This window comes from Esox lucius, chromosome 4 (genome assembly GCF_011004845.1).
Source record: "Esox lucius isolate fEsoLuc1 chromosome 4, fEsoLuc1.pri, whole genome shotgun sequence".
In the NCBI taxonomy this organism is placed as follows: domain Eukaryota; kingdom Metazoa; phylum Chordata; class Actinopteri; order Esociformes; family Esocidae; genus Esox; species Esox lucius.
Genome location: NC_047572.1, coordinates 11,273,770 through 11,286,096, shown reverse-complemented (window position 1 = coordinate 11,286,096; position 12,327 = coordinate 11,273,770). Strand labels below are relative to the sequence as shown.

At 45.2% G+C, this 12,327-nt stretch overlaps 1 protein-coding gene across 6 annotated transcripts in view; it reads right to left on the bottom strand.

Annotated features, from left to right (window-relative positions):
* Positions 1 to 12,327, bottom strand: part of mid2 (midline 2) — a 133,970-nt gene that overhangs the window by 53,855 nt on the left and 67,788 nt on the right. For all 6 annotated transcript variants that reach the window (XM_010897605.3, XM_010897587.4, XM_010897611.3 and 3 more), the window contains one exon: positions 3,902 to 4,713. In XM_010897605.3, the coding sequence (XP_010895907.1) occupies positions 3,902 to 4,657 (756 nt within the window). In that variant the 5' untranslated portion in view covers positions 4,658 to 4,713. The remainder of the gene's footprint in view (positions 1 to 3,901; positions 4,714 to 12,327) is intronic.

Genomic DNA, 12,327 nt, shown 5'->3' with positions numbered 1-12,327 from the left:
CAAACTCTTTTGTACAGGACACGCTATCACCATTTGTATAGTAAGGCCCCTGGAAATACACTCAGGTTACCTTTCAACAGAAACAGTGAGAATACAAAATGAAATCAAAGAGCACAGAGAGCACAGAGGCAAACACAAGCACGCCCCAAGTGTCACTGCAAAGCAATCAAGGACCGGCCGCGCTGTTTATCAGGGCTCATTGTAAGTGGTGCTTTGTGATTCAAGTCGAGTGTTCCCGTGCAAACACAGCCTTGAGGAGTCCTTTACAAAAGACATCAGCTCATTAGCAGCTTGATGCAATGCACACAGAGAGATGAACCCAGCCTCTTCACGTATACGCTCGTCAATCAATTAAACATGAGAAGCGCCATGGCCATCTGGTCACGGCAAGGCATATCTGCGAATCTGAAGGAGTTCTTCCAAAACGAAACACTCAACGCCTGTTACAAAAGGTACACAGGACATCTTCAAAGTGTTGCAGAGTCACTTGAGTCTAACACCAATTCAAAGGGGAGAGATGTTGTGGGAGGCTAGCTTTTGTCAGTCTGTTCAGAAGAAAACAAACAGCGAAACAGACTCTGCCCTCGGGGCTATTCTACAAAGCGGGATCAACTAGCTAGCCAGCTAATTTTAACAAACCACCAGAAATCAATATTGATTTTATGGTTCCTGAAGAAAGCTACTTGGATAATTGTTTTGGTTGCCTTTTCAAGCACATCAAAGCATTTTTTTTATAGAGAAAAAAAAAAAATCAACTATTTGATGGAAGTTGGCTTACTAGCGCATTGATCCTGTTCTGTTGTAGTCCACTTAGAGGTCAATACGTTTATAATTTTTGAGAACTTGAGAATGAAATGTTATGTCTGATATTTTGGTCAAACAGTATATGAGCAGTTCAGACATTCTAGAACCAAACAAACAATGACGTTCCATCTGCTCAGACAGAGATGAACTTGCTTTGGTGCTGCTACAGTGGATATAAAAAATATACACACCCGTGTGAAAATGCCAGGTTTTTGTGATGTTAAAGAATGAGATAAAGATAAATCATGTCAGAACATATTCCACTTTTAATGTGAGCTATAATGTGAACAATAATGTGAACAAAACAAACTGAAATCTTTGAGGGGGAAAAATAAAAACTCATGATTTATTAAATCATGAAAGAGGAAGACATTACAAAATCATTCAATAAATTGAAAAATACTAATTCTCCATATAACCATATATTTTGAAGACAGAAACTGTAAAGTCCTTCATCATTCAGATCAAAGGTTCTTGTTCTCATTTACTATGAATGTGATTTGTTTTACCCCTTTTTGAGGAGAATTGCTCAAACCTCATCTGCTCTTTACGGTAAAACCAAATAACTGTAATGGGTTCGTGGCCCATGGGAAAGGCGTAGCGGATTTCTACTAACACATCAATTCCACAAAAATTTTAATTTTATTAGAAATAAGCAAAGGTGTCCTGTTCGGACCTTTCAATTGAAATTTAAAATACATTCTACGCTGATAGAATCATATGGGTCTATACTTCTAATGGCTGAATCCAGATTGCACCCCCTAAAGAAACACTTCTAGCATTATCATTTGACATTCTACACTTAATGTATCCTTAATATGAACCCTTACTGGGTTATGCAAAAATAATTCAGTATAATTCTGAGATTTGAAGTCGTTGATGAATTACTCACGACTAGGCTTTAGGCAGAGAACCCTTCAGTCAAAAGTCACAATAATCTAAAAACAACATGAACATTTCGTATGTGCTCATATTTTACGTTCGCACATGTTCATGTTCAAATTCCTTTTATCCCAGATTCTCCCAGTTGTGCCTCGAAGGTCAGGCTACAAGTCCTCCTTCATCAGTTCATATATTTAGCATTAGCCTCAGCCGCTGGGCAGACATAAACCAACAAGTAAACAGTACTCAAGGTCACATAAGGGCCACAGTGTCAGTTTAGTGTGAAGGGTCTATACATCTAATGAAATAAAACTAGAAAATTGTACAGTTCATTTGTGTGGGTGTGTGTGTGCGCATGCGCACGCATTCTCCTCTGTAAGAGAAAAGGGAAACAGTGAGAGAGCGAGGGAGTTAGAGGGAAAGCAAGAGAGAGAAAGAAAGAAAAAGAAAGACTAAGAAAGCTTGCAATATTGGCAGTCCCTTCATGGAAAGAAGATAAGAAACATTTTGAATATTACTCCTGAATCCAAATTTTCATTTTGAAAACCTGAAGGAACAGCATCAAATTTACGACCGTGAAAGTGATGAAATGAGCGCCGGTCCGAAGCCCTTCAACCCACACGCTCATCAGCGGAGCAGAACCAAAGAGGGCAGAAGAGCGGTGACACGCGCTCCCAGACCTCAAGCCATCACCATTCTCTGGGCCTCTCCGGCGCTACTGCCGGCTTCCCATCCCGTCCTGGGTGAAAACCCGGAGAGAACGGAGGTGGAACCGCTTTCTCATGTCTCCCCTTTCCTCCCCTTTGTGACACACAATGGCGTTCGGGTTGACACAATCAGGCGTGGGCGGCTTCACGGATGCATTTAGATCATATAAGACAGGGCTGGCGGGGGCGGGGGGGCTTTACGCAGGAGTTATGCCAGAACAAAGTGACTTTAGAGCATGTTAAAGGTCTAAACATAGAGTGGTATTGTGATGAGGTCAATAACAGCGGGACATTCTGGTCCATGTTACTGCTCAGTCTGGGCTTTTGTCTCCGTTTTACCCAATGGTATTCAATGACGATGAGAACACAGACTTTGATCCCAGGTGCCCTTTCTGACCTTCTTCATCTTTGTAACTCAACCCTCAAAGGGATTCGGCCAATAAGAGGTCAAGCGTGTTCTATAAAGAATAAGGGAATCCCTGAAACAAGATAGGTATAGCACAATACCCAGGCCTCAATTCAATAAGGACAACACCTTGGAAACAGTTCTACCGATAACGCTAGTTAAATCCTGTGGATAGAACGCCTTCTAACTGACTACAGGCATGAAATAATATATTTTGTAATATCTTATAGTACAAAACCCTATCCCTATCAGGACATGTCTTTCTCACTACATGAACAGAGTATGTATAGTTTCCTCATTCACCTGCTACCACTAGATACACCACTTTCCCACTACATACACAACACATACACAACATCACTAGCCATGGACACTGCTCAGGTTAGTATAGGAGAGCAGTTATGGTGTTTGGCTGCTTTAGCTTCCACAAGCCACTTTTTTACTTCCTGATTCAGCAGTCCTTCCTTTGTACATTGGGTCAGCACAGCTACGCTGAACACTGACAGCGAACACACAACGGCTTTGGGGATTGCAGAGTCATGTACTATTATAATGACTCTCTTCTCTTCCTGCATCTCACACGGACCCCCCCCCCCGCTCTCTCAGTCTGTCTGTCTACCCCCCCTGTATCTCTGTTTTTCTCTCACTCCTCTTTTTCTCCAGCCCACCCTACTCTCTCTACCCCCCCCTCCCCTCCCTCTGTACCCGCTCTCCCTATTGGACTGGACAGTCATCAATGGCTGGCTTGTTAACAAGTTGCCTGATTCTAGTGGACAACAATTTAACAGTCAGAAGGACCTTCTACAAGATACTTTCCTTCAGAAAGGGGGAGATTTGTTTTAAGAGAGAAAGCGGCAATATGTTTTATTTTTACATATACTTTTTTTTCTTTTTTTTAAGGTAGATGGAATGACACCTTATATATTGTCGTTTTTTCCAGACATGTTAGGAGCCAAAGCAGGGAGACCGAGCAGAGGGAGCTGAAGTACGGCTCATAGGCACATAACTTCCATTCAGTACACAGAAAATTTGTTGATGTGTGCGTGTGAAAGTGAGAGAGGGGCAAAGAGAGTCCGACCAGAATGTTCGAGAGGAGCCTCACCTTCAGTTTGTCGAAGCGCTCGCTCAGAGAGGAGACCTGGTGCTCCCGGTGGCGTCCCACCAGCTTGCACAGAGCGCAGATCAGCTGGTCGTCCACCACGCAGTACATGTTCACCTTCTCGTTCTCGTGCTCCAGACAGGTGAGCCCCCTCAGGTGGGCGTCGCGGACCGGCTCCACCAACCGGTGACTGGTGAACGGCTTCTTATTGGGGTGGGTGGCGCGCAGGCACCGGTCGCAGTACGACACCTCGCACGTCACGCAGGTCTTGACCGCCTCGCGCGGCGGGTCCTGCTCGCAGAACTGGCAGCTGATCCGGTGCTCCATGGACACGGTGGCGACCTGCTGCGGGCCGAGGGCGAGCTGGGCCGGGCTGGAGCGGGCGCTGTGGCTCCCGGAGCCTCCGACTCCGCTGCTACTGTAGGGCCGCTGGGCCGCCGGGGGGCCCGGGGCGCGCCGGCTCTCGCTGGGGGAGTTGGGGCCGCTGACGGAGGCCTTCTGGAAACGGTGGATGATGTTCTGCAGGGTCACATTGCGCTTCAGGCCCTCCAGGCCGCGGTGGTTCAGGGTGATGACGTAGCGACAGGTGGGACACTGGAAGGCGGAGATGGACTCGAGAGGCTTGCTGGACGAGCAGTGGGAGACCAGGATGCGGTGGGCGCAGTTAAAACACAGGCTGTGGGCACACGGTAAGAGCAGCGGGTCTTCGAACAACTCCAGGCAGATTGGGCAGGTGAGCTCGGACTCTAGCGTTTCCATCTTCAGCGGGACCAGTCTGAAGACGACATCAAACCCCACAGAAGCTGGTTAGTAACCTGAGGACAGAGGGAAAGACGAACCAATTACCATCGGGGATCGCTGAAACGTTAACAGTGCATGCCGCCAGCGTTCAGCCTATCAGCATCCAGGATCCTAACTACTGGGGAAATAATAAAAACACACTCAGGTTCTCCATAGCTTTGCTGCTTTTTCAGGTTGCCCTTGCAAAATAGTTTCCGGGGACCGCAAATCATCAAGCGCCTTGGTCAGCATTTCTGGGGTGTTAGTTACTGGCAACAGGGCAGCACAATCCTGACTATTCACCCTCAAAAAGTGGAGCGACCGAGACGTGTTGTTCACCATGTATGTTTACAGATAAATAAAAATGTTGCTTTGTCATCAAAACCGCTGACAGATGAGATGAAGGGAATAGCCCGCAGTACAATCACAGTTTATTCAGCGCCGACACAGCCGTTTAAAGAGGTGCCTCAGACAAATGTTCTAAGATGGTTGGCAGCTTAGCAGGCTGAATAACGGGGCTAGCTGTGTGGAGAAGGTTGGGACAGCCTGTACAGCCAAAGAACATTTTCACAAATGGCACTCTATTGTCTGCACTATTTTGACAAATATGGCAAAGCTACTCCTTGCATTTTCTTAAACCCCAAGGTACATCATCTAATAGTTTCTGTGGCGTTTTGGCCTGATTGTTGTAATGTCAGTGAAATCATGAAGTTAGAAACCAGCCCACTAGTATGAGACCACATTGGCAAGCTCAGAAATGTCACATGAAATCTCCAGTGAGAAGAAATCATTGAGAAATAACCTTCAGAGAGAGAACTATCAGTTGTTTTGGATATGTTGCAAAAGCGCATTATTGGGCATCAAGAGTTGGAAAAACTGAGACACAGGGTCACATTAATATGTTGATAGACAAGGAAGAGAGATTTTCCTTGCAAAAACACTCATATGGCAACTTCAACTTTTAATTTTCTACTTTAAATTGTAATTTTCCAAATCACAAAAATGCACGGTATCCTAAACCAATGTGTGGTGATATGGGGGTTCATTTTGGGGAAGTGAAAGATGTTCCCGACCTATTACACCAAAATGTTTATTGAGTTACACTTATGCCATATCAAAGGTTTGGGAAACACAACAAGTGAAATGGAAACATACTTTGTTCATTCAAAATGGTTTGATCTTTTTGGGAAAATGACCGGGTAGTAAAAGTGCATGATAATGAGCTTCATGGTCCTTTCAAATAAATACTCTCATTACTCTTGAGGCTCTAATTCTGTGGACATGGTGATAGATGCATGGCTGCCCCGAGACATAAATAAATAAATACACCCCCCCCCCCCCCCACACACACACACACACATAGAATATAAATATTTAGTATTTTCTTACCACAAATTGTTCCTACCATTTAAGCCTGATAAAATGGCCAACTATAAAATGCCTATAAAATAGTAAAATAACTGATTATTTTTATAGTACGAATCCTATAAGAAATAGTGTCTTCTGAAGGGTAATACAAATGTTTTCCTCATTTACATATACGCTTGGGGGACAAAAAGACAGTGAGAGAAAGATAGAGAGCAGGAGAGTGAGATAGACGGACGAAAAAGGGACGGTCAGACTCCTAAAACCCTGGGATGAGTATTTTCCTCTCCATTTATTTTTTGCCCACTCAGTCCTGTGCCTCCGAGCTCTACATCTAATAGAGTCTGTTGGTAGGCCACTTTAGAAGGCTTCTGCTTGGATGGGTTTTACTGGGTCCCAACATGAAAGACACAAATCACCTCAGCCGGGCTGAGGAGGCAGGGAAGGAGCCGGCTCCGCAGTCTGGACCCCCCCCAAACCGCGGCTAACACCTAGAAGGTATGCGCACCCCCTCCCCTCCTCGAGTCATGCCCCCAACGCCTAGTGGGTCGGCAGGCAGGTTCTTACGCCCCTCTTTCCTGCCTTCCTCCTCTTCCTCCCCCTTCTCCACTCTGTACCAAACCACGGCTGCCACTTCAAACCATTAACGCCCAGCCTGGCTCAGCTGCTGCTTTTTTCATCTAGAGAAACAAAGTAGCCGGCACGGAACCGGAGGGAATTAAAACCGATGACCCTTGATAATGAATTTTCATTAAGACTTTTCATTCTCGCGTGAAAATCCCATCTACCCACAGCTCTTCCTCGCTGCTCTTGCATGCCCGTGGGACTCCGTATTGATTAGTTCGAAGATCTGTATGCTTTGAACGATCCTGCTGCATTTTAAGTCCTATGAAGTCTTGACATAACCTTATTCACCACTGCTCCGGTCTCTGTGAAGCCCCTTTCACCAGTGTTTAGGCATATTTTGGGGGGGAAATGAAAGACCACTTTGTTCCCCTATGCGGGCTCCCTGAACGAAACGACCGAACAACAGTTGCCAACAGTCAGCAGAAAGAAAACAACAATAGTCTGAAAGACTAACAGCAAATATCACTTCAGCCCAGTCTGAACTTGGATCTGACGGATTTGGAGTGAAAACATACCCAGATATGAGACCAGGACAACATCCCTAGCTCCTGACATTGACTCAGTTTTCGAAGCTGACATGATTTCAGCTCCAGCTAACTGCTTGTGAAGGCATAGCTAGCTACCGTTCCGCTACAAATTAACCACCGGAAAAACTGATATCCCAGACCCGTAGCCAATCATGCAGATATTATGCTGATGTGATAACAGGGCCAGTGTCTGACCTTCATTTTCAGTCTTAGTCAGAGGGAAAGTGATATCATTCCCAAACACTTCTGTGAAAATGCGCAAAGATACTGGTGGACCAATGTGCCAAACTTGGCCGTTGTTAGCAAACAGAAAGAGTTGGGGGAACTCCAGATGCATTGGGATTGGATTATCAGCTTATTCTAACAACCAATTAACAACCAATCCTCTACCACAACAACATCACGCTATAACACTCCTCCATGTGCACATCTTCCATTCACACCCTGTCTCTTCTTAAAAGCCTGTCAAGCATTGGTGTGACTTGCTAAAAGCTCAATGAGTACAACAAAGGTCACTCCCATATCATTTCTGAGGGGCCAGGTAGACTGGAGAACCGGAAGATGAGAGTACACTTGGACTAAACTCTGGTGGCAAGCTTTTTCCGTGACTCTTACTGCTCGAACGCGGCTCCGCACGTTCCAATGATTCTATCGTCATTACCGATAGGGCCAACTATGAATTGCTGATATCCCACTTTCATCTGAGCTGTGTGCAACAGCCTGCGGACAAGGTTAGGGAAACGAGAAGGAAGCAGTTTTGAGATTTATCTGACGGCCCATTTAGCTGTGATTTGGTGGGTCAGATTTGTGCGACCAGGCAGATCTTACACACCACGTTATCTACATCTCCAATGGGCTTCTATTCTCTGCGACGCACACTACTTTTGACCAGAGCAGTTGGTCCTATTTGGTATCGGCCTAGGAAGCAGTCTGGCTAGGCCGCTGGGTGAAGTTGTAGAAGCGGCTGGCTGGCGCACCATGTTAACTAAAGGCCCCATTATCGGTGTCAGACAGTGAGATAAGGGGCAAGCATGCAGGAGCTGGGAGATAAGCAGATGACCTCTATTCCTTCGGGCCGGCAGGACAAGGTCAGGGTGGAAGTACAGAAGACATATCAGCACACTGTACAGTTGTTTTGTACTTTACAATGTACTTCATTATGCTCAATACACTCATTGTTTTGTGTCAAACAAGTTGTGTAACTCTCAAACTGTGGTTTTTGGATTCTTCTTTGCTAACAAATCGTGCCCATCACGGTGTCGGGGGCAAGATGCACTTGTGTACTGTTTGAATTTCTTAAGGGCCAGGATACAGCTGTGGTATATTACAATATAGTACAAACCCTGAGAAGCCTTATTGCCATTATCAGCCAAATCCCAACACAATTAGAGCAGTACACAATGATGTAATGTCATACCTGTAGTATATGCTCTCCCATAAACCAGGTGATTTGAATCCTGAACGCTAATTCGCTAGTAGCTGTGGTTATATAAGACAGCATTTTAAAATAATTGGTTACTTCAATCTTTATTTACATATTTCGATGATTCTTCAGTATCCTGTATAGCCATTCATAATTATGTCCTCAATTGTCCTTTCCTAGTCTATACTCTGTGTGGCTGGTAAGGTTCTTTTATCAGAATGTTTATGTTACAAATGTTTATCCCTGGTCTGACTACAGAACCTAGGGTCCTGCTTTTTACTCTTTTTATCTATTAAATTCACTGGTTACATTAATTAATGGACTATTTGGAATTAATCCTAAACGGGGCAAAATCCAGTTCCCTCAACACCATAGATGGATTTTTGGAAGCTTTGGAAGGCCAAAATGCTGTTCCTTAATACTGATATGTTCCTGATGACACCTATCCTTTTGAAGAAACAATATATACTATTGTTTTAACAGTATAACCACAAACAATGTTGTTATATTCTCTGCAATACTGTAGCAGTATAAAATAATTATACAGTAGTTTTCCCATATTAGCATTGCAGTAAATACAGCTCATTTCATGTGTTATGTTTCACAGGTTTCTTCTCATCTTTTATCAAGCAATCATCTTGTAGGTTGTATATGGCATCTACCACACTGAAGGGTGTTTTTTAACTGAATATAACACAGAGTTGGCTTCCCACAATGGCACGCGTAACGCTGACAATGACACATTTGTCAGACATATTTCATTTGTATTGGAATTCGCTTTTCTTTGCTAAACAGGGGAGAAATGTGTGCGTACGGACGCAGTGTAGCCACAAATTAAGAGACGTGGTTGCATTAACACCGAATAAACAGCCTCATTAACCGCCATCCATCCACTGCGTCACTGGTGGGAATAGAATACAGCCTCAAAGGAAATCAACATTCTGTTCCTGACAGCCATTTTCCAGTTTGGGAGAAAACATCAAGAAAAACAACCTGGATCAGCTTCCAAAATCCACCCTATTTCCTACATAGTGTACTTTTCTAACCCAGAACCCCCTTATGGTCCCCATTTAAAAACTGGCACACTGCATCAGAAAAGGTTGGCGTTTGGGATGCCGAAGGTGGCGTGGTCGGCCTCTGTTCAAACAAACAAGCCAAATGAGTCATCTGTAATATTCATGAATTTATTCTCACCATCTGATTCAGCTGAAAAGCCTGCTGCCAGCTACAAACGGTGCGCCATGCAGTAATCAACATAAGAAAGGATCAAATGGAGACGGCTCTCTCCAAAGTGGTAGGCGCTCAGATTTCTTCTCTCTGGGTTTTCGGTGGCCTACAACGAGCAGATGTTGCTTCGATACCATACGGGACGTGTCGCCTTCCAAAGCGACAGGTTCAAGCCTGTGTTCTCAGGTGGCACCCTGTGCCCCACACGGCACACTCCGTTTCAACAGGTCTCACACCAAACATAGTGCATGGGATAGGGAACAGGGCACGGTTTGGGACAACACCAGAGCAGTGTCTTCGCCTGGGGTTTTCCTGGGCCCACAACTACGACTTTAACACCATTAAAAACAAACACTTCTAACTAAAAGAACTGTCTAAAAAGGTGTACCTCAACTATATCTGCTCCACTGGCTCAATATACTACAGGGCAACGTGGATATAGCGTTTGAGGTTAAATATTTTAAGTGCTGTCAAATGGTCTTTGGGTAAAATGAATAAAACGGGTTGCCCTGCCAGTACATGAGAACGTTGCTAAGAGGAAGTGGTTTTGAAATACGTGATGCTTATTTTGTGTTTGGCTTTTTCAAAGTCTCTGTGCCCCAAATGGCATCATATTCCCTACGTAGTTCACCGCTGGTCATTTGGGACAAAGTCTTTGTTCGGTTTCAGCATTTAAAGGCAGGGAAGGCCCGTCCCCCAGGGGCACTGTGTTCAGTAGGCCCTAGCTGGGCCTACAAAAAGCATGTGTCACAGCAGAATATGGCATTTCTGGAACAATGGCAATTAGCCTTGTCTAAACAATGGCAAAATTTACTTGTGAAATGACTGGGCCTATAGGCCTCACCCTTGAATTATTTTGAGCATTATTTAAATCAGGAGCACAAGAATCACTTAAAAGACCATTTGTGGTCGTCTCGAGTAAGATACTGACTACTGTTGATTTATCGATTCCTTATTTATTAGTACACACTACAGTACTATTAAATAACAGGATACTAAAGGTATGCTGCACTATATAACGAAGCACTGTAATAACTTACTACCATGTATTTTAAAGGTTTTATATCATACCATATAATATAGTGACTGACCACTAAACACTAACTAAACACTGTACACTACTGGATTTCTGCCATGTGAACTCACAGGAGTGGAAAAGATGGACACGTGCATTTAAAGCCTACAAGGCACTGTGCTAAAGGTAAGTGTAATCGTTAGTCAGTTACTTAGTCCCCTGGAGTGTGTTTAAGCGGACTGGTGCCCGGTTGACTGTGTGTGTGTGTGTGTGTGTGTGTGAGAGACACTCCACTCATGAGAGCATGTGTGGCTAGGTGGCTGGTCATGCAGGTTTGGAAGGTTATGAGGGTCCTGCAATGACCTCTGACCTCTAGCAGTGGATGAAACCTGAGTAGTTAAAGGTCATGGCAGGACCGTCGAACCCCCTGTTGTGCAGCAGCTGTGGATGATGAAACCCACCCTCCGGTTCTGGAAAATGTTCACATCCAGCTTCATACTGAACATCGCAGGGAAATTCTCTTTGGGATGGAGGACTAGTTCGCAACAGGCGCTGCAAAATTCCACACACTTACTCAAGAGTTTCCTCAGAAATGCTTAACCCCTCAACCTCCATTCAGAGGGTCCTCCAGCTGGTGTTTTTGGAAATCATGGGAATTATTTTTGCCAGACTATTTCCCTGTTAGACACATGGGTCAACACTTGGGAGATGTCATACAATTGGATAATAGGTGGAGCGAAACAAGAGCCAGATGTGGAAGGGACCATGGAGAGGACAGGGGTGTCTGCTGAGTGTTCACGTCGGAGGCCCAGTTCCACCAGTCAGATACTACCGTGATAAGACTGGCGCTCACAAGACCATTATTCACTATGTAGCAAACTAGACACATTCCCTATGGGATGAAACACAGTGCCCCGTACAGCGATGGGATTAGAGCGTTAGCACCCATTCCCATCCAGCAGAAAACAAAAGACCTGCCTCCCCGAGAGACCCACCACACCAACCACACACCACATGAACACGTCGGTGTTAAACTTGCACACCGGACAGCTAATGAACATTGTATGGGTCCACTGAGGCCATACAGGAGGACAACTCGAACACGGCACCAGACACTGACTTATGGAGGTACAGCCTGGAGGTACAGCCACTGCCAGTCAAGTCTTTTTCTGTGAGAGTCTCCCCGTGCGTCTGAGTGACAGCGCCCTAGCCTCCTGCGCTGCTGGCACATCTCGACAGGCTGTTAAGCCTCTCACCGGGAGCTACGCCTGTCAGTCTGTCCAACCCCAGTCCCAGGAGCGGCTTAGTGTCGATGGGACCTGAGAAGGTGCCACTGAGGAACAATGAGACAACAGGATGTGGAATTCGAAGCCGGGGAAAGGCGGTTACAGTAGGAGTAGCGCCGTGAAAACAGGCGGCGTGTGTCTATCGGCGGGCTTCAGCGCCGCAACCCTTCCGAGACACT